Consider the following 22,175-nt stretch of genomic DNA (forward strand, 5'->3'; position numbering starts at 1 on the left):
GGGCCGCCCAGCACAGTGGTTAGCGGCGCGGTGCTGGGATCCAGACAAGCCCAGCTGCCTGGGTTTGAATCCAAATCCTACCATCCTCTAATTGGTTGAGCTGAACAAGTTACTTAACCTCACTGTGCCTGTTTTCTCTTCTGCAAAACGATCATGTTGAAGAACTAAGTGAAGTAAAGAAAACACTGAGAAGAGGGTCAGGCACGTAACAAGTGCTACTTAAGTTAAACAAGATGAATAACACATGTGATAAAGGAATGCATCGAGGAGACTCATATTCTCATCTCTGAGACAGTCACAGTATAAAAACAAAGCAGGGACTTCCCTGGTGGTCCAGTGGCTAAGACCCCCCTTCCTATGCAGGGGGTGCAAGTTTGATCGCTGGTTGGGAAGCTAAGGTCCCACATGCTGCATGAGCCGAAAACCAAAATGTAAAACAGAAGCAATATTGTAACAAATTCAATAAAGACTTTGAATATGGTCCACGTTAAAAAAAATATATAAGCAAAAACCAAACAAAGCATATTCTCCTAGCTACATGTTCATAGTGTGTATTAGTTGACCAGCTGTGTCTGACTCTGTACAATCCCATGGACTGTAGCCTGCCAGGTTCCTCTGTCCATGGGATTTCCCAAGCAAGAATACTAGAGTGAGTTGTCACTTCCTCCTCTAGGGGATCTTCCTGACCCAGGGATGGAACCTGGGTCTTATGCATGGCAGGCAGACTCTTTATGGTCTGAGCCACCAGGGAAGCCTATTCATATTCATGTATCCTTGTAGAAAGAATGTCACAAAACCCAAGACATTCTAAAGTTTAGGTAACAGATGGCTCACAAATCATGGACCTAGAGGGAAAGAACTCAATGACGAGGTAGCTGGAAGAGAGTAGAATGGGTAGGAGTATAAGGAACACACCTAAGAAATTACAGACGAGTTCTGACTCTGGACGCCAGGCCTGGAGGGCTGGGGCTGAGGTGCTGGGGGCTAAGGGCAGCAACTGGCAGGGGTGACCAGCTGCAATGTGTTAAGACTGACTGGTGTCCTCTACTATCTATCAAACATGAGCGCAGGAGAAGAACCAAGCTGCCTCTCTGCCTTCTCGACTGCATTTCCACTCCCTTCACCTCTTCATTCTTCCGCTACAGCCTTCTTAGTTCAGGCTTCTGTTCTCTTGCCTGGGTTTCTGCCACTGGGCTTCCTGCTCCTGTCTCTGTATCCCATCCATCCTCCATGCTGCTTCCAGGGTTGCTTCCTCTCAGTAGATATGCGATCATGTCTCTGCCTCGTCAACCTCCCCTGATGAACTTCCCACGCCCGATTACAGAAAAATCAGTCTTCACATGGTAGACTCTTCATTAGCTTGCTCCAGTGTCCCTGTCTAGGGACATTTCACCCTTCCCCCTCTGTACTCAACCAATTCTAATCCACCCTGGACTTCTCATTGTTCCCTGAATATACTATATCAAGGGCCCCAACCTCTGGGATCTAATGCCTAATGATCCGAGGTGGAGTTGATGTAATAATAACGGAAATAAAGTGCACAATAAATGCGATGCACTTGGACCATCCCCAAACCATCCCCCGCCCCAGTCCATGGAACACCTGTCTTCTACAAAATGGGTCCCTGGTGCCAAAAAGGCTGGAGACTGCTGTATCCTACGATGCTTTGCCTGGACCCCACTTTATGACCTTTTCTATCAGGAGACGTCCTTTTCTTTCTCTGAGACTAACCTTAATTGTCATCTCCTAAGGAATGTCCCTCCTCAGTTCCCTAAGCAAAGAAACACCTTCATTTTCGGAGCACCTATAGCCTTGTGACCAAGCATCTGTTACAATCCATGCCACCCAAGACTGTAATGTACATGTTTCATTGTCTGACTTCCCATTAACCCCTCTGCACCTCAAAGAGACAGCCAACTGTTTACAAAACACCCAAACCTAGCATACTACCTTGCATATGGCATGGCTGCCTCTCAAAATATGGTGGTTGAATCAAACACAGGGGAAAGAGAATCTCGGTTCTAATAGTATAAGCTAAGCAGAAAACAAGAAAACACTTCAGACAGCTTTGCTAAGCCCTTCCCCTGCCCCCCACAGCTGTCAAGGGGAGTGACCGCCCACTGCTCACCGCTGAATATCCTTGTTCTTCCACAGGGAGGCAGACTGGGCCTTGGGCACTCGTTCAATGAAGTTCACCAACTCTTCCATGAGAAGCCTGAGTGGAAACAAGGAAAGCTATGAACACCCAAAAAGAGCGTCAGAAAAACACGGCACTCTAACACAGTCAAGAGAAAAGGGCTTGTTTGCCTGCCCCTCCCCAATCATCTTTCTTCCTGTTTCATAGAAATGTGGGCACCATTTTATATAAAGCTGAACAAAAACTTAGACTCTGTCTTGAACGTCCATGTTAAAAAATCGGAATGTAAATGATTTAATTCACCTTTAAAATAAGCCTGGAGTGTCGCTTATCTTGAAAGGCTGAAATATTTAAACCTACAGTTTTACTCTCACTCTTAAGATCTCTGCCTTTATTGAAGTAATTAAAAACACAGCAGGAGAAAAAGCTAAATGAGCATGAAGTATCTGATTTTGGTGGTAGCAGAGGTAGGATCGTTTCTTAATGACGACATTAAATGGACATTTTTAAACAGGGAAAACAAATTTTCTTCACATTATGTTTTAGGAATGAACAAAATTCCACATGCAAGAACACTAATCCTAAAGCTCTAACTCAAGGACCTGCCAAAGGACAGGCTCTGCGACTGCAAGCTGGATTTCCACAGACTCCCACCTGAGGGAACCTGAGAGATGCCTCACTCAGCTGGTCAAAGATCTCATGCTCTGAGGAAGCCACGGAACAGAGCGCTGAGAGGCCCCTGCATAGCTACAGGATTTCCAGAAAGCTAGAAACAGACTTTTACATCTTGATTCCCCTATGTAATACAGTACAGATGTTCCGTATCGACTTAAATCCTCTCCCAATAAACATACAGGCGTGGCAAGCCATAAATTTATTAGCATTTTGAATGCTGGAAAACTTCATTTTGCTTCCATTTATTTACTTATTCCTAATACCATCACTGTCTTTCATCTCAAGGGAGCAGCACCTGTTCTGGCATTCGAAGGTCTGGGATTCAGGCTCATGGCTGTTGTGGCTGTCGCTTTCAGGAGAACATTCTGCTATGTCCATCCTCAGGACTTAGCTTTCTCACACAATCTAATGCTTTCAGTTTCTCCTCTCCCTGAAACTGATCCATCACCTTTACTTCTCTATTATGTCTTTCCCTCAGATCTTTTACAGTTTTTCTGTACACACTGAGGGTAATAAATTGGACACAAAAAACACAGACAGATTTTGCTTCACTCCTGGTAATTCCATCTTGCTGGACTTCAGCCAGACTCTGGAACCTAGAACGAAGAGTCTATATTGCATGTGGATCCTGTAGTTTGGGTCTTGATAGTTTTACCTCATACCATACTGGGCTGTTTGCTTCAACACCATTCTTTCTGTTCTGGGGTAATTTTCTTCACATAATTTTTATTTTCTCACTAAATGATGCTATGGTTACTTGAAACAATCTTCTGTCCCACAGAGACTTGGGAGGGGCTGGCATCTGGCTCACAGCATTCTCAGAGTCAAAGAAAGACTGTGAGGTTTTCATTTCATTGGGTCTTGAGTTTCACTCAGTCAACAGTACAGACAACTTCATCTAAATTCTTATCCTGTTTTCTACCAGCCATCTCTTTCTCTCTTTTTTCCTTTTATTGGCATGTGGGATCTCAGTTACCGGATCAGGGATTGAACCCACACCCTCTGCAATATTAAGTGTGGAGTCTTAACCACAGGACCACCAGGGAAATCCTGCAAGCCATCTCTGTTTATAGTCTGCACTAAAAGGCGGGGGGCAGGGGAGGGGAGCGGGCGGATTTTGAAAGCAAAGTAGTAAATTTTCTTTTTTTCTTAAATGTGCTGTGTTCCTTTCTCCCCCAAAGCCCTCTGTATTGCATCTCGGTGGCACCTACTGAATGATACCTCCCCTAATTAGTGTCGTCTGCATAGAAGAGTTGTCCCTCTCTTTCTGTTTTTCTAAGACTAAATGACCACTATTTGCAGCATCCATCTCTAGGCAACTCCAACGAACATTTGTTTTATCAGCAGAGTTGTCTATTCATTCTGTTTCTCTGGGTCAGCTGCTCAGGGGGAAACAACGGTGCCCCTGGGCACAACACTCTATTAGAGAGTCACTGTGGAAGGGAGGAGCTCTCCAGCCACTCACTCACAGCTCAAGCAGAAATGCCCTCACCTGCCGATCTGAACGGTGGGCTCCGTGGCGTAGACTGTGCCCGTGAACCCGGTGTGCTCGGTGATGTAGGGCAGGGCCATCATGCAGTGATAGTTAGAGATGAGGATCACATCCACTGTAGACAGATCTATTAGCTCGGTCTGGAAAAAAAGGGGAGGGAGTGATACGTATCTGTGCGCGGCACACAGATCAGCATGATGGGGCTGAAAAATGACACTGTCAGAAGGCAGAGGAGCGGCTGTGGTGCTACAGAATAATGATGCAGTCCCTGTAATGTTTCCGGTCTCTCATACGGGGATATTCCCTAGTGCTGACGTGGAGCAGCAGGACAGGACGGCTGCTGATTTTACTAAAACAGAGTTCTGAGAGGCAGACGTATGAGGATAAATGACAACGGGACACTGGCCACTGCTGCCTGCCAGGTGGAGCCAGGTGACAGGAAGCAGCTGTGAGGGAGTACCACACAGGAAGCAGATCTTCAGAAGTCCACTGTGGCAGACAACTTTATTTTTTTCGAGGTAACTTTTGACCACTAGTGCTGAATAGAGAACCACCCCCCCCGACAAATGTAGTGGCAGAGTCATAAAAGGAGGTTACACTCTTGTATTCTACCCTAATCACAACCCTCAGTCTACCCTTTACTCCACTATTAATGTCGTACGAACAGGGAAAAAGACAGGTTGGCAGGTGAGGAATAATGCTACTCATGTTGAGTAAATTTTATGAAAACTTTTAGTAGAAGGGAACGATTTTTACATAAATTTAAGCCCTACCTGCCTTTAAAAAAAATTATGAAGTATTTTTTTGGGGGCAATTGCTTCTGTGTTTTTTTTTTTTTTAATATTTACTTATTCATTTGGTTGTGCTGGGTCTTAGTTGCAGCACACAAGATCTAGTCCCTTCACCAGGGATTGAACCAGGGACCAGCCATTAGGAATGCAGATTCTCAGCCCTGGACCACCAGGGAAGTTCCCCTACCTGCTTTTTAAGGCTCAATTCTCTTCTCCCGCTAAGCCTTCCTGATTTGCCCAGATGAAAGAAAGCACTTCTTCCTAAGAACTGCCAAGGCACTTTGTGAATATCCCTCTTAAAGCAGTTACTACTCTTTACTATGGTGGGCACCTCAAAGTACCCCCTTGTCTCCCCAAACTGGAACATCTGAGATCAATAATCCCGTGGGACTCATCTCTGTCCCCTTCAAGCTGTGGCAGCCAGGACAGAACAGGCCTTGGTGGGTTGTTGTTGGAGGAATACATCACGAGAAGCAGCGCCCTCTGTGGAGGCGCCATTGTGAGAAGCTAGCAGCTCTGGTTCAGAGACATCTCCTCAGTCTCTGAGCTCTCCCTCACGGAACTTATCCCACAGAAACTGCATGAGGCGGTACAGATAGCATGGGGTAACTCAAGAAAGAGTTTTTGTTAGGAGACTGGGGCACAGAGCCACTGTGTACCCCACAGAGTAGAAGTAACAAAGATGTCTGCACCATCTTTGCAAACGACAGAGATAGTGCACCATTTTGGCTGTGGGTATTTTCTGGTTGAATGACTTTATGTGTAAAGTAAATTGATTTAATAAAGCCACCAAGGCATAATCAGCTTCAGCTCCTTAGGACAGAAAGGAGATTAGAGTCAAAAGCTACTCACTGCCAAGGCAATGGCAATCTGTGTGAATAAAATGTCTAAGGACCACAACTTAACTCTGTGTTGCGTACTGCACTTCCAAGACTATGTCTTCACATTAATGAAGGAAGGTCTACTGGTCCTATTTCTCACCTCCTCTCCAGAACGCTTTTTAAACAAATGAGAAGGTTAAGACAGAGTAGCAGAGTGACAGGTACAGAAGAAAACAAGGGAAGGAGAGTTGAAGCAACAGTAAAGGCCAAAAACTCCCCTCCCTTCCTTCTACCTCTATAGAAACTGGGTAGGGATATTTGAAATTTCTCTTTAAGGATGTAAGAATCAGTCCACAGAGTCTAGAATGATAAGAAATCTGGTGAAGACAGCTGGGGGACAAATGTGTGTATACACACACACACACACACACACACACACACACGTATTGCCTGTATATATATCAAAGACTGTCTACATAAACAATTTTCTGAGAAATAAATTTAACATCCAAACTATGTGTGTGTATTTACTTTCACTCAATGATAGCCCATAAAGATTATTTTTAAACTTCTATATAGACACTTTGGTTCTGTGTGTGTGTGTGCACGTGTGTGCTCAGATGTGTCTGACTTTTTGCGACCCCATGGACTATTGCCAGCCGGGCTCCTCTGTCCATGGGATTTCCCAGGCAAGAATACTGGAGTGGGTTGCCATTTCTTCCTCCAGGGGATCTTCCTGACCCAGGGATCGAACGCCCGTCTCTTGCATCTCTTGTACTGGCAGGCAGATTCTTTACCACTGCGCGACCTGGGAAGCCCAATACAGACACTTGGATTCTACAGACCATGAACTGGATCAAAACAATTATAATTTATTGGCTGCTTACTGTACTATCCTAGACTTTAGGCACAGTCTGTGGTACAGACTTTGGGGGAATACAAAGATGTTTAAAGTAGCTGCACTAGATTGTAAATTCCATGAAGACTAGAATTTTAGTTCTGTATGGCTCAGCCACAAGTCAGCCAAGGCTGGACTGTGTGTAAGTCCCTCTCTTCTGATTCCAATACTCTCCTATTTTCTTCTGATCGTACAATGCCCTGGTTTCCCTTAAAACAGTAAGTACTACTAATATGTCATGGGCTACCCTGGTAGCTCAGATGGTAAAGAATCTGCCTGCAATGCAGGAGACCCTAGTTAGATTCCTGGGTTGGGAAGATTCGCTAGAGAAGGGATAGGCCACCTACTCTAGTATTCTTGGGCTTCCCTAATGGCTCAGCTGGTAAAGAATCCACCTGCAATGCGGGAGACCTGGGTTCAGTCCCTGGGTTGGGAAGATCTCCTGAGAAGGGAAAGGCTACCCACTCCAGTATTCTGGCCCAGAGAATTCCATGGACTGTATAGTCCATAGGGTCGCAAAGAGTCGGACACGACTAAGCAACTTTCCCTAACATGTCATAAACTACAAATTCTGATGCAAGTTGTTAAAAAAAAACCTATGGCTCTAGAATCCAACATATAATGCTGCTGCTTTTAGCTTGGCAAAAGTGAACTGTGGAATGGTGACTGTCTAAATTAAAACTTTAGTAGGAGTCTATGGAGCAAGTCAGAAACACCCCAGAACCCCAAGCCAGGGATCCTCTGCTGTTGGTCACAAGCTGAAGGTTGCAGTGGTCAATGCCACAGGCAGTAAACTGAAAAATAAAAGCACCTGGAAATAGGAACCTTTGAACAGATGGGGGACTGGCCCACCAGCTCCTCAATGACAAATGAAGACGACAACGTTTTATCAGCAGTTAGGGAGAGCTCAGCATTTTGCTGTCTCCTTCACCCTTGCTCCTATTACTTCACCACAAACTCTCCCTTATCTGCCAACTTCAATGACCACGTCCTTCTCTGCTGTTCTTCGCTCTCTTTTGCTCTAAAAGGTCACCTCATATAGTTCAAAGAGAGAGAGAGAGAAAGTTTATCTAAAGGGTATCAACAGAAGTTGTAGAAATGGAAAGAGAGATAGGAAGAAAGGACAAAACTAAGAGACACAGCACACCCAATTTCTTTTCTCTCTGGCGCTGAACTGTGAAAGTCTGTTTGACAGGCACCGACACCCCCAGGGCACATGGAAAGGGCAGAATGTGGCTTCTCAGTTATTTGCCCAGGAACCTGGACAGGCTACTGGCATCCCCACAGTTCTCCTTTGTGCTGAGAACTCCACCCAGGCCACTCTGGGGATTAGCCCTGTCAGTTGAGATGTTTCCTTTAAGACTAATGCAAACTGATCTTTGTTTCCTTTAAAACAATGGAACTGGACTCAGACACTTATAACAAGTCTCATTGTGATGATAATATGTAAGCAACAGATATCCGTAACTCAGTTCAGAATCTGAATTTCAAGCAAAATTTCATGTGTTATTAAGTCAGCAAGAAGTTTTCCAGTTTACTGTACTAGTGGAATAACAGCAATTCCCAATTACCCAAGACTAGAAAAAGTCTGGCTAACCTAAGACAGAGGCATTATCCAATGGGCCCACTGCAATCCTGGATGTGAAACCTGTAGATTCGGAGGGTGTACTCTATTCATCGTACTCCATCATGTCGCGCGCTTGAGCATCTGTGGATTTTGGTACTCATGGGGGCTCCTAGAACCCATCCCCTCAGATACTACGGGATGACTGTAATTACAAAACTGAAAGACTTAGGTTATTCTTTACCCTGCTCAACACTATGCCCCAGTGTGAATGTCACTGGGGATTATAAAAAGAGCTAGGAAGAGAATGACTTCAGTGATTTATGGACAATACAAAAAGCTCCTAAATGATCGAATTTTAGTCGTATAATAAAGTGCCTAGGATAAGATTCATTTTGATTTCAAAATAAGAAGTTCAGCCCCTTAAAATTATTTCTTGTCTTCACTTTGAGACATGATCAGAAATGCTTTCTTCCTACAATAAGATTCACTTCACTCTTACCTCTGGTAGGCAGAATTCGGGTACAGAATCCACAAATACATGACCTGAGCACTCCTTTAGCTCCTAAAAGACATGAAAGAAAAAAAATTCTAGGACGAGATGGGTCAATAAACACAGTGCCAAAGAAATTCCATCCCCAAACCAGACTCTCTTTGAAGTGTTGCAGAAGGCTGGAGTTGGAGGAAAGTGGGAGAAGGTTATTAGGTCAACTGGTTCTTGTTTAAGCTCAGGGCAGCTGAACATTTTACTCAGTATTAAAAAAATCAGGGCGTGCATGCACATTTCTTGATGCTTCTTTAAGGAAGCCATGTGTGGAGACAGGCTGCTTCCACAACTCCGACCCAGAGCTTTCCAAATAATAGTTATATGAACTACACCAGCAATATCAGAATGATCTGGAACAGACAGTGATGGAAGCAGACTCCTGGGTTTTACCTAAGATCTAAGGGATCAGACATGGAACCTATATCCATGACAAGCGTGTCTCGTGATTCTGTTCTGCAATTAGACTGGGAGTCCAGAGTGCAGATAAATGAACTGGAACCCCTTTCTCCTCCTACCAAGGTTTGAGGGGCAAATAAGGAAGGAGATGAAGAATACAGGATAGGGATTAAATCACACCCCCACCACCATTCAAAAGAAAACGCTGTATTTATACACTGCAACTCCCCACACTGCCCATGACCTACAGTATTTAATAGGCCTATCTTCCTTCAAATTCTTTCACAAACAGACCCTGAGAAAAGGGTGTGTGAAAGCTTATAAGAGAGGTGCTAAAAAAAAAAAAAAAATAGCAGGAGGAAGGGCAAGTGATAAAAAAAAAAAAACAGCAGGAGGAAGGGCAAGTGATAAAGGGCAAAGAAGCTGGCCGATAATAGATGTGTCACACAGCCACATTCCACCGTGGGCAAAGGGGAGACTCTGAGAAACGGTATCAAACGTACACCCAGGAGTGATTCTACCCAGAGGCAAGGGACCTGGGATATTTATACAGCAATTTCTGCATCTAGGGGAGCTTCAGGAAAAAACTGTCAGGCAAAGCCATACAAATGCCAGCAGCTGTAAAATTCCTTTTGAATTTTACAAGTCTCCTATCAGAAGCTTAGAGAACATTTTCTACTCTTGCCTTCCATTGTAAATTCCGGTTCTTCTCCTTATATGACTACCATTTAACCAGTGAAATGCAGAGGCAGAAAGAGACTGAAACCATTTGTAATTACAATATACCTGCCAGTGAAAAACAAATGAGCAATTGCGGTTAATGGAGGAAGACCCCCAATTCCCTTGGGATGAGATTAAAAACGATTAAAGACAGATCATGGGAAACTGCAAAGCACTGCCCAGCCTTTCATCGGTTGTGTAATCTTCTTCCCCACACTCCCCATGCCCTGCCATGTACCAGGGTGCGGGGTCTGTCTACCTCGCCTGACAGATCCTCCTCTGAGGTGCTCATCTTTCCTGGCCTGGAGCAGCGTATTTGCCATTCTGAGCACTTACAATGTCACTGTATTTTATTCGCCACTCCCTCCTAATGAAATGCTCCCACAGACACATGCGAGTCATCTTGCTCACAATGCATGGGTAATGGGATGCTTCTGAGCCTTTCTCTGGGAACAATGATTTACAGCCAGCAAGAGACACAGGCTGAAATTTCATCAGGTGTACAGGTTCTTGAATGTCACCTAATTTTATAGTTAGGCTATGAGGGAAATCTGATTTCAAGTCATGCATCTGGCTTGCACTTGAAGCCGGGGTGAGGGGGCAGGTACAGGAATTAATTCTGTAAAAAGAGCTCCTCTTTATTTAACAATATCTATTAGGAGAAGGAAATGCCTTACTCAGATGAATCATTTTAAGGATCCTCATATTCAGTCTTTTAATTATGAAACTGGGGAGAGGAACAATGACATGGAGGTCTAAGAATGGCATGGATAAGCTTTACAGTGTCTAATCTTCCTTTATCTCTCATTTTTTTCAGAAGAAAATTTGGCTAGATAAGTTTTAACTTTTGTTTTGTATCTCTGGTCTCTCACATGGAACTTAAATGCCTAAAATTGATCTGAGGAAGGACATACCATGAAGACAATCTAATGGCAAAAATTTAACAGCCTTGAAAAAAATAAAAAGTAATTTGAGTCATTCAGTTTAGGCCTAGTTAGCAATTAAAGTCATTAAGAGAACTCCAAATTCCTGCTGATGCTGCTGCTAAGTCGCTTCAGTTGTGTCTGACTCTGTGTGACCCCATAGACAGCCTCCTACCAGGCTCCTCTGTCCCTGGGATTCTCCAGGCAAGAACACTGGAGTGGGTTGCCATTTCCTTCTCCAATGCATGAAAGTGAAAAGTGAAAGTGATTCGTGTTAAAAGAACCATGTTCTTTTTTCACAAATTATAAGAGTATCCATGCCAGGCTACGATCATAGACTGGAAGGCCCTTTGTTCACGTTTACTTGAACACGTGATTCCCTCTCACGGCCCCAGAGCACATGGCCTAGAAGTGAAACACTTGGCTCCTCAGTCTATTCTCCACTCTGCAGTCAAAGTGGTCTGAGCAGAGGATGACGCTGCCTGCAGCAACCTCTGTGGCCCTTCGTTACCTAAAGAAGATTCAAAGTTTTGACAATGCCCTATGTGACCTGGCCCCTAGGAGAGCCGTTTAAAACTCAACAGTGTTTGGTGGGCTTTAAAGTTATTTTTAAAAAAAGTTCACTCCTTACAGGAAGAGTCAGTATAGCCTCAAAACGAAATGAGCTGGACGGAATTCTCTAAACAAGCAATGCCAATGAAACACTCATCACAATTCTAGAAATAATAGCTTTCTTTTTGGGGTGATAAAATGTATTTCCAGCTGAAGTCCCTAGATTTTACACATGAGAAAACTGGATCTGTGTCTGAACACCAAGACTCCTTAAAAAGCTCTTAAAAACAGTAATTACCAAGTACTGAAGACTCTACATGGGTCACAGGAGTTTTTAGGGAGAAGACCAAGGGGAAGAAATGAACCCAGTAGTCACATTACTGTCGGGTGACTGCAGAACGACAAGATGGCTTCCCAGTGGGTGCAGATACACTTCAGCTTATCATTACCTTGTCCAAGAAAGCGTTTCCATCCTTTAGGGACCAGCCAGGAAGATTGGACAGTCTGGGACTGCAAAACAAAAGATTAAATTATCCTAAATAGATTATAATCCTCAGTGATTTCATGGTGACTGTACCGGCTCCACAAAATGAAAAACAGTTGAAAGGAGTGGCAGCAAGGCTCACCCAAAATAACAATCAGAAAGATGAAAAGTAACCAAGTGGTATCAAGCTTAAGAATTATGTGGCAATGGAACATTAAAAAGTGAAAGAGTTCTGCCCTCAATTGGGAAAATTAAAAGAATGCTATGCAGAATAATGAAGAGAAAAAAGAAAGATGAGGCACGACAGCATTGTATAGTTTTGCAGTCACTGGCCCTGACTTCTCCTTGCTTGCGTTTGACAACAGGCCTGAGGGGAAGGCCGAATGGGACCCTCATATTGCGGAGGACAAAATAGGCTCAGAGAGGTCAGGTGTCTGTCAAGAACACTTAGCTGCCTACCAACCAGAATTTACCACAAATGAAAATCAGAATTCGGCTCAAAGTCACCTCTGGATTCATTGCTTAAATGAATTAGTCACTTGTTACCTGTACCTTGAGTTTCCAATTCTGGCAAATGAAGCTAGCTTTTCTCAGTGTTATAAAACAACACCGTATCTCAGTGAGCAACTTCTAGAAGGTGAGGTTAATTTCACATATATGTTATATCAAAGAAATCTGAACCAGAAATCATTCACTTTGGCAAGCTCAGAATTTAACTGAGTGCTACGAGCTGACCAGAAGAATTACACTGGAGGCTGAAAACGCAAACACTTTGGGAGAAAAAAAAAATGTTGGTAAAAAGAAAAACTTAATGACCAAGGTGATATGTGAAGAAAACACATCAGAAGCACAAGGTAGATTGCAAAAGGATTTCAGCACTTCAACACAAAATTAAATTAAAAAATAAAGGGCAAAGTATGGGTGTGGGACTAAAAGACCCTATAACCCCAAACCAAATGAATGTATAGTACTTTATCCTCTTGCTAAACTGATTATCATCAAATTCTGACTTTGTAATTAGGTGCTAGGTATGAAAGTCAAATTGAAACAAATAATGTGAAATATTTGTCAATCTTCCAGGAAAGATTAAAAACCTGATTTATATATATATATATATATATATATGCATCTGATTTTAGCAAAAAGGTAAGAATTTGACATAATTCCTAGTTCACAGAAAAGCTGTTAAGAATATAAATACAATGAAGTCCCACATACCCTTTGCCTAGATTCTCTGTTGACATTTTGCCTTTATTAGTCAAAAAGTGAGAATTCTGAATTTCATTCTTGAGAATGAAAATAACTACTAGGAGAATCAAATTTGGCTGGCATAAATTATATCTGAAAAACTTAAAAAAAATGCTTGGAGTTTTCTCAGAAAAATACTCTATTACCATTAGATGTTGAATTTCCATTTCATTTCATAGTCACATGTGTACCTTCACTTAGAGACTTTTTAAAAAAAATATTTACTACCAGATCAGATTAAAAAACCAAGCATTCTAATAAAAGTGTAATGATAGGCCAGTCTCAATACTATTCTCATTTCATGCACGTGGACTCTTTACAGGAAGGTTATAAATGTCCACTTCCCTTTACAAAGAGAACTGGATCAGAGGACTTGTATCCTGTTTGTTCCCTACTGGACACACACAACTCAGCCTTCAAATTACAGATGATTGATTCAATTAGTTTTGTCCTCAACAAGTGATTAGAAATGGTATGCTGCTGTGCTCAGTCGCATCCGACTCTTTGAGATCCCAAGGACCGTAGCCCGTCAGGCTCCTCTGTCCATGGGATTTCCCAGGCAAGAATATTGGAGTGGGTTGCCATTTCCTTCTCCAGGGGATCTTCCTCACCCAAGGATCAAACCTGTGTCTCCTGCACTTCAGGCAGATTTTTTTTACCGTGTGAGCCACCAGGAAAATCCATTTGCTGCTTATTAAAAAACAATTTTTTTAAAAGTAAAAATTTCAGGTATTATTGTTGGCTAAACATTGTTTATAACATCAAAGAGTTCTATGAAATATCTGGAGTTATTTTGGATTTGAGAAATTGCCTGTAGATGGGACTGAAGGCTCAAAGAGCCTGACCACGTTGTAACAATAGTGCCAAAGATAAAGGGGCACAGAAACGTAGCCCCGGCGGCAAACGGACGCTGACTATAGAGATGCAAAGGCTTTGTTTCTAGGTCCAATTAGGTTAATGACTAAACTATGAAGAGCTAGTAAATGTTAAGCTACCCAAGAGGAAGAAATGTACTACTTTGTTCTTAATGATTACAAAATTTCGCCATGTAAATTTTTTGAACAAGGAAACAAGTCTCTTCACAAAAATCTACATTAAAGAAATATGGGAGGTAATGATATTAGAAAAATTCTGACTACAGATGAACACATCTTTGTACCCACTATTTAACAATAATTTCTATGGGAAAAAAGGGCGCCAATAAAAAATGTTAGTCAAAAAAATATGTATACAAAAAATTTTTTACTAGTTTTAAAAACAGGTAAAGTATAAGTAACTAAATAAACAACCTAAGGTATTTGAAAATAACCTATTGTCTAGAAAAATAGTGAAAGGTAGAATGAACATGGTATCCAATTCATTTTCTCTTTATATGTTTCATTTTCCCATTTTCCGGCTTTGAAATGCATTACTTTTATAATCAGGAAATAGTGCGAGAGGCATGACTACATTCATTCATTCAAAATATATAAAAGCTTACTCTTGATTAAAATAGGCAAAGTAGAGGGATATGGCAATAAATAACCCTTGAGTTTGAGGAGCTTGCACTGCAGTACAGGGAGACGGTAAACAGCAATTACAATGGATTAAAATAAACGCTCCGACAGGGAGCGCACAGGTACTATGGTTCATACAGGAAGGGCAATTGTGACAGTGCGCAGAGGTGTGAGAGAGCAGGAACACGGAACAGGAGCACGAGGTGAAGACAGAAAGAGGGATAGGGAACGGCCTCATCATTTAGTGAAGTGTTGAAGCGGGAAAGAGGTATTCATCTTCACTTGTTCATTCATGAGTCTTGATTTATGTGTCAGGCACTCAGAGGCTGGTGATACTGACCACGAGCAAAATGTGCCTGTCATCCTGACAGGGTAGGGGAAACTGATCAAGTAGTCACACACACAGAGAGCAAGCTGTTACTAATGATGAGGCAGCGTCACACAAAGCACCACGAAGTCTCCTAACACGAGAGTGATCTAGGCAGCATCGGGACCCCTTGAGTCCCTGCTGATCGAGCTGAGATCTGGATGTTGGGAAGTCAAGGGGGCAGTGTGTGTGTGTGTGTGTTTGTGTGTGTATGTGTGGTGATTTGTCCTTCACTGTATCTGACTCTTTGCGACCCCATGGACTGTAGCCCACCAGGCTCCTCTGCCCATAGGGTTTCCCAGGCAAGAATACTGAAATGGGTTGCCATTTCCTCCTCCAGGGGATCCTCCCAACCCAGGGATGGAACCCGCATCTCCTGTGCTGGCAGGCAGGTTCTTCATCACTGAACCATCTGTAGTGGGATCAAAGGGCAGGGTTTGGAGGGAACAGAGCAAGAAGATAGCTGCAAAGCCCAATCACTCTCACCAGCCTTCAGTATGGATGTCTTAAAAAAGGTCATTCAAATGAAATTTCATGGAGAGTCCCATATACACTACTCTCCCCCTCAACCAACAAAAATGCCATCTCTCTGTCCTTCCCATGTAGCAAGGGGTATCAGAAATTATTTCAGAGAGGAGCTCCTGCTTAGCAGGTAGGCTAAGGCAAAGGTGGGATGGGGGAAGGGTGGAGAGCCTTCTTGGCTGAAGGAACAATCTGTGTAGACTGCTCCCAGGTAGGGGAGAAGTCTTTGAAACTGAAGGAATACAAAGAGCAGGAGACTAGAAGGGTATCAAATGTACCAAGAGGAACTTGGTACTTAACCTAAAAGCAATGAAAAATCCACTGAAAGATCTTAAACAGATGAGAGACGAGATTAGATCAGTCTTTCTGTTAATAAAAGGTGATTCTGGAGAAAACTGACATCAAGTACCCTCTGAAAACATGTGCCACCATTTGTGTGGTAATCCTACCAAAAACAGTAAGCCCAACCTCACTGTGAAGAATCACGAGACAAACCCAAACTGAAAGACGTTACATAAAATAATTGGCCTGTACTCCTAAAAATGGCAAGGTCATCAAAGACACAGGGCTGTGAAGACATGACTGAATGCAATGTCATCTGGATTGAACCCTGGACCAGTAAGTTACTTTTCTTTTTTGCTATAAAAGGCATTACAGAGAAATATGAGCTGGTGTAGCTTGGGAAATATAAATAAGGTGTTAAGTTGCTTCTGCCATGTCCGACTCTTTGCGACCCCATGGACAGTAGACCGCCAGGCTCTTCTCTCCACTGGATTTCCCAGGCAAGAAAATAGGAGTGGGTTGCCATGCCCTTCTCCAGGGCATCTTCCTGACCCAGAGATTGAACCGCGTTTCTTTTTTTTTTTTTCCTCTAATTTTTTATTTTTTAAAATTTATTTTAATTGGAGGCTAATTACAATATTGTGGTGGTTTTTGCCATACATTGACATAAATCAGCCATGGGTGGACATGTGTTCCCCATCCTGACCCTCCCTCCTACCTCCCTCTCATCCCATCCCTCAGGGTCATCCCAGTGCACCAGCCCTGAGCACCCTGTCTCATGCATCGAACCTGGACTGGTGATCTTTTTCACATATGGTAATATACATGTTTCAATGTTATTCTCTCAAGTCATCCCACCTTCACCTTCTCCCACAGAGTCCAAAAGACTATTCTTTACATCTAGGTCTCTTTTGCTGTCTTGCATATAGGGTCATCATTACCATCTTTCTAAATTCCATATATATGCGTTAATATACTGTGGTGTTTTTCTTTCTGACTTACTTCGCTCTGTGTAATAGGCTCCAGTTTCATCTACCTTATTAGAACTGATTCAAATGTATTCTTTTTAATGGCTGAGTAATACTCCATTGTGTATATGTACCACAGCTTTCTTATTCTCTCGTCTGCTGATGGACATCTAGGTTGCTTCCATGTCCTGACTATTATAAACAGTGCTGTGATGAACATTGGGGTACACGTGTCTCTTTCAATTCTGGTTTCCTCAGTGTGTATGTCCAGCAGTGGGATTGCTGGGTCGTATGGCAGTTCTATTTCCAGTTTTTTAAGGAACCTCCACACTGTTCTCCACAGTGGCTGTACTAGTTTGCATTCCCACCAACAGTGTAAGAGGTGAACTGCGTTTCTTATGTCTGCTGCATTAGCAGGCAGGTTTTTTACAAGTAGTGACACCTGGGAAGCCCAATATAGCTCAGATATTAGGATGATATCAATGTAAGTTTCTGGATTTTGATTATTGTGCTGTGGTTATGTAGAGAATGTCCTCTTATAAAACAGGAACTTGAGTATTTAAGGGGCAAAGAAGCATCCTGTCTGTATCTTTCAAATGGGTCAGAGAAAACTATATATGTATGTATTAAGAGGAAGTGATAAAGTGAATGTGATAAAATGTCAATAACTGGTAACAATAATTGGGAATTGTGTGTACTATTCTTGCAACTTTTCCATAATCTGAAGTAACTCCAAAATAAAACATTACAAAAAAAGAAGACTCTGGATTCATACAGGGGCAAGGACAGAATTGAAGAAACTGGTCAGAAGGCTTCGGCAGTAATGCATGTAAAAGAGGATGACGGCCACCACAGTACCACTTATGAGAAGTGACGGGAGTCTAGCACTATCTAGGAGGTGAAAAATGACAAGGCTCAATGAAAGATTTGGCTTCTCTGGTGGCTCAGTAGTAAAGAACCCACCTGCCAATGCAGGAGACTTGGGTTCAATCCCTGGGTCAGGAAGATCCCCTGGAGGAGAAAACGGCATCCCCACTCCAGTATTCTTGTCTGGGAAACCCCATGGTCAGAGGAGCCTGCCCAAAAGAGTTCATGGGGTCGCAAGAGAGTCAGACATGACTCAGTGACTACACAACAGCTGCAACAACAAACGGAAGACCGGGTGCAGGGAGGGAGGAAGGCGGCATCTGGGGAACTGCCAGTTCTCTGGCCTTTCTATCAGGATGCCCTTTCCTAAGACAGGGCAGCAACGGGCGGGACCAGGTCTGGGAGGGTCGGTTCTCCTCTTCTGGACCAAGTCTAATCACGATTTCAGTCTGAGGCATGCTGAGTTCTGAAGTGCTTTCAAAGGTACATCCAAAGACAGAAGCCGAGTAGGTGTTTTGGATTTATGAATGTGGAACTCAGAAGAGCATTATTAACTGAAAAATATACATTTGTAAGTGACTGTCTGGATGGTTATCGAGGCCTTGAGCATTTATTAAATTCCCTTGGTGGAGGCTCTGTGGCTAAGCACCGAGTACTTTAGAATTCTGATGTGTGATGGCTAGATGGAGGAAACTGAATCCCGAAAGGAGACAGGAGAGGAAGAGTCAGAGAAGTAAAGAAAACCAGGATGGCATGATCATGGAGGAGAGTGATGCTAATGGCCGAGGAGAATGAGGGTGACAACTGAGTATAATAGCTAATGACATGGAAGTCATCTGTGATTTTACTGAGAGATGTCCTGGTGGGTTGTGTGGGCAAAGCAGATGGGAGAGGAGCAGGAATGCTGAAGGGGACAGTGGAGCTGAGAGAACTTAAAAAAAAATTTTAAGTTAGAAGTGATTGAGCATAATTAAATGGGAAGGAATAAGTCAAGATGCAAAGATTCAAGATAAAGGAAAGATTATAAAAGTGAAATGACTCAGAGGCGAGAAGGGTTGAAAACCAGAGAAGATAAAGTGATTTATTCATTATCACAAATATTTACTGAGCAGCTACTGCATATCAGGAACTATTTTAGGCACTGGGGATACAACAGAGAGCAAACAAAATCTCTGCCCTTATAAAACTTGTCTCTCATTAGAGAAGACAACGATATGTAAAGCAAATATGTCTGTATGATACAACGAGAAGTGCTCTGAAGACCAACAAAGCAGGACAAAGAGGTGGGGGGGCGGGGACTGGGGATACTATTAGTATTTCAGCCAAGTAGATTGCCAAAATTTTGAGCAAATGAAGACACTTTTTGTGGGGAACTGCCATGGGCTGCTAATCGTCCCATTAGTATAATGTCCCTCTGAGAAAAAAACAATGACAAGAAGAGAGGGTAGAAGCAGATTTTCTATCTACTTGAGAACACAGAACTGGTTAAAGACAGGAATGAACAGGACAGGGAAAACATGCAGCGAGGACTATCTACACAACCCAGGTTTGAATACCTAGATGACCCATGGCCCTACAGAGTATGTGGGTGCCCTTTTGGGAACCCTCAGCATAGCCTGCTTTTTCTTTTTTTTAGTATTTATCACAAATACATAGACAGTTATTTTTGTAACACAAGTATAACTAAATCTTCAGCAGTGTAATTCTTTTTCTCCTGATGGACTACAAATTCCGTGAGGAAAGAAGAGCTGTCCCGTTCTTGTCTGTGTCCTGTGGTCCAGGACACTGCAGATTTTTAACATCAAGGGAATGAACATTTTAATCATTGGAGGGAAACAGACAATGATATTAGGCTATTTTAATAAGGAAAAACTTGTTCATCATTGTTGTCAAGAAATACATGTGACACCTACAGTTCCTGAATCAATTCTGAATACACTTCTTTTCTCTTTTGGATAATATCAGTGGATGGTAAATGTACTTCTAAGTGCTGGGTGTGATTATAACTGAATGCTATCAGTTATGCATAAAATGGAATCTGGAATTCTCTTTGATCTTGTCCCACCACCTTACCTCATGCCTCTGTTGTTGTTTAGTCTCTCAGGCACGTCTGACTCTTTGTAACCTCATTGACTGTGGTCTGCCAGGTTCCTCTGTCCATGGGATTTCCCAGGCAAGAACGCTGGAGTGGGTCGCTATTTCCTACTCCAGGGGATCTTCCCGATCCAAGGATCAAACCTGCATTTCCTGCATTGGCAGGTGGATTCTCTACCACTGAGTCACTGCTGTATGCCTTATCTCAGAAAAAAGTCAATCCATTTTAATTATACCTTTTCTAGAAGGTTCATAGGGTTATCATTATGAATAATCACTGAACACAGTGAATTCTTCAGCAGTGAATGAGAACACATGAGATGGTTTACCTAGCTTGTTAAGCTTTTAAGTTCTTAAATCTGCTTGAGATGGCTTCTGGGAGTATGCTTTTTGCTTTTTGCTACTGGGAGTATGCTGCTGCTGCTAAGGCACTTCAGTCGTGTCCGACTCTGTGCAACCCCATAGACGGCAGCCCACCAGGCTCCGCCGTCCCTGGGATTCTCCAGGCAAGAACATCTGCTTCTAAAAGGATCCGCTTCTTTTATAAATTGCTGCTTCTAAACAGCAGCAAGTTGGAAAACTGATCTCTTAGACAAGGTCTTCGTAAGAGTGAACAGTGCTGCCTGTAGGCTTGGGGTAATCTGTCTGCTTTAAGACAAGGACTTTGGCTTCATATGTGATTCTGTGATATCTACAGATGATCAGTATCAGATACTGCTGCTGCTACGTCACTTCAGTCGTGTCCGACTCTGTGCGACCTCATAGACGGCAGCCCACCAGGCTCCTCTGTCCCTGGGATTCTCCAGGGAAGAACACTGAAGTGGGTTGCCACTTCCTTCTCTAATGCATGAAAGTGAAAACTGAAAGTGAAGTCGGTCAGTTGTGTCTGACTCTTCATGACCTCAGGGACTGTAGCCTACCAGGCTCCTCCATCCATGGGATTTTCCAGGCAAGAGTACCTGATTGGGTTGCCATTGCCTTCTGCAGTATCAGATACTAATAGATATCTAATACATAGATACCTACCAAAAACAAATGTCAGGCTTTATGATGTCAAGTCCTTGCAAATGATTCTAAAATTCAATTCCTGGGGCTTATCAGTTGACCATTTATCTGCTCCTACATGAATTAGCAAGAAAGATGAAATATACATGACCTCACTTGCACTGAGCAGTTGCAGGAACATTTTACAGAAGCTCAGAAGAAGTTGTAATAAAGACGTCAATCAATAAATCAATACAACACTTTCCATCAACCCAGCCAAAGAATATTATTTTAAGAACGTTTTTAAGGGAACCAAGTAAACTCTGGACAACACACAGGGCACTGCCATCTTGATGCTACTGGGGACCATTTTTCAGCCAACTAAAGCCCAGTCTATTTCAGATACATCAGTACACACCTTTGAACAAGTGGCAAAGGAAGGAAGTTGAGGGTGGAAGTCATGTCCAATCCACAGTCCAACATAATGGTGGTTGATTTGAATTTGAGCACGTTGCATGGTAAGGTTGGGTGCCCTGACAGGCAATACTGAAAAGAAAAAAAAAAACTTTTGTCAATAATCAATTACAGAAGAAGTCTCAAAAATATAGTGAATTAAATAAAGCTGACCATCTTCTCTCATTACAATAGGGTGTAAATTCAGCTAACTTTCTATATGGTTTCCTCCCTTTCACAGCTCTGGATACCACTTCCCCTCACATTCAGCATTCTCTACCCCGATCATATCCAGTTCTTTGTAGGGTGCCAATTTACATCTTAGGCAAGCAGAGTTTCAGAGAGGCCGAGGTTATTCCAAATAGATGGTTTCCAGGCTGTAGTTTTCTGCTCCATTCTCACATGACACATTCAAACCCCCCTATCCCACCATCCCTAAGTACTGTGTGAAAGTGAAATAGAGTCAAAGTTGCTCAGTTGTGTCCACTGTGTGAAGTCAAATTAAATTCCAAGCTGGAATCTCAAACTGTGCTACAGGTTAAGTTTTCTCCTCTGTAAATAAGTCAGATGACTTTCCTTTAGGAGGAAACGCTGGGCAAAGGTAAACAAACAAGCCTTAGGGTAACGGCTCCTAATGGCTCAGCCTTGTCAGGACAAATGACCTCCCTGATGTGCAGATACCAGGCGGGAGTGACGAACACCAACTCCCAACCACTCAGGAGCCTCCTGCTTGTGGCAGCAGACCTCAGAGGTCACAGGGACAGGAGCCACCAAGGTGACAGGGCAAACCAACACGCCGACTGCAAGCACTCTTCACGTCTTCCTCAATGGAGTGGAGATGACAGATGCACCACACTGAGAATTATTTATATGGGATGGACTCTGTGTCACCTT

At 42.9% G+C, this 22,175-nt stretch overlaps 1 protein-coding gene across 2 annotated transcripts in view; it reads right to left on the reverse strand.

Moving 5' to 3' along the window:
• The window catches only part of INTS9 (integrator complex subunit 9), an 81,678-nt gene that overhangs the window by 21,028 nt on the left and 38,475 nt on the right, over positions 1-22,175 (reverse strand). For both annotated transcript variants that reach the window (XM_070376012.1, XM_070376011.1), the window contains exons 2-6: positions 21,247-21,374; positions 11,966-12,026; positions 8,881-8,943; positions 4,305-4,444; positions 2,129-2,215 (exon numbers count right to left, since the gene is read on the reverse strand). In XM_070376012.1, the coding sequence (XP_070232113.1) occupies positions 2,129-2,215; positions 4,305-4,444; positions 8,881-8,943; positions 11,966-12,026; positions 21,247-21,374 (479 nt within the window). The remainder of the gene's footprint in view (positions 1-2,128; positions 2,216-4,304; positions 4,445-8,880; positions 8,944-11,965; positions 12,027-21,246; positions 21,375-22,175) is intronic.

The sequence above is a fragment of the Bos mutus genome, chromosome 8 (assembly GCF_027580195.1).
Source record: "Bos mutus isolate GX-2022 chromosome 8, NWIPB_WYAK_1.1, whole genome shotgun sequence".
Classification (NCBI taxonomy): Eukaryota; Metazoa; Chordata; class Mammalia; order Artiodactyla; family Bovidae; genus Bos; species Bos mutus.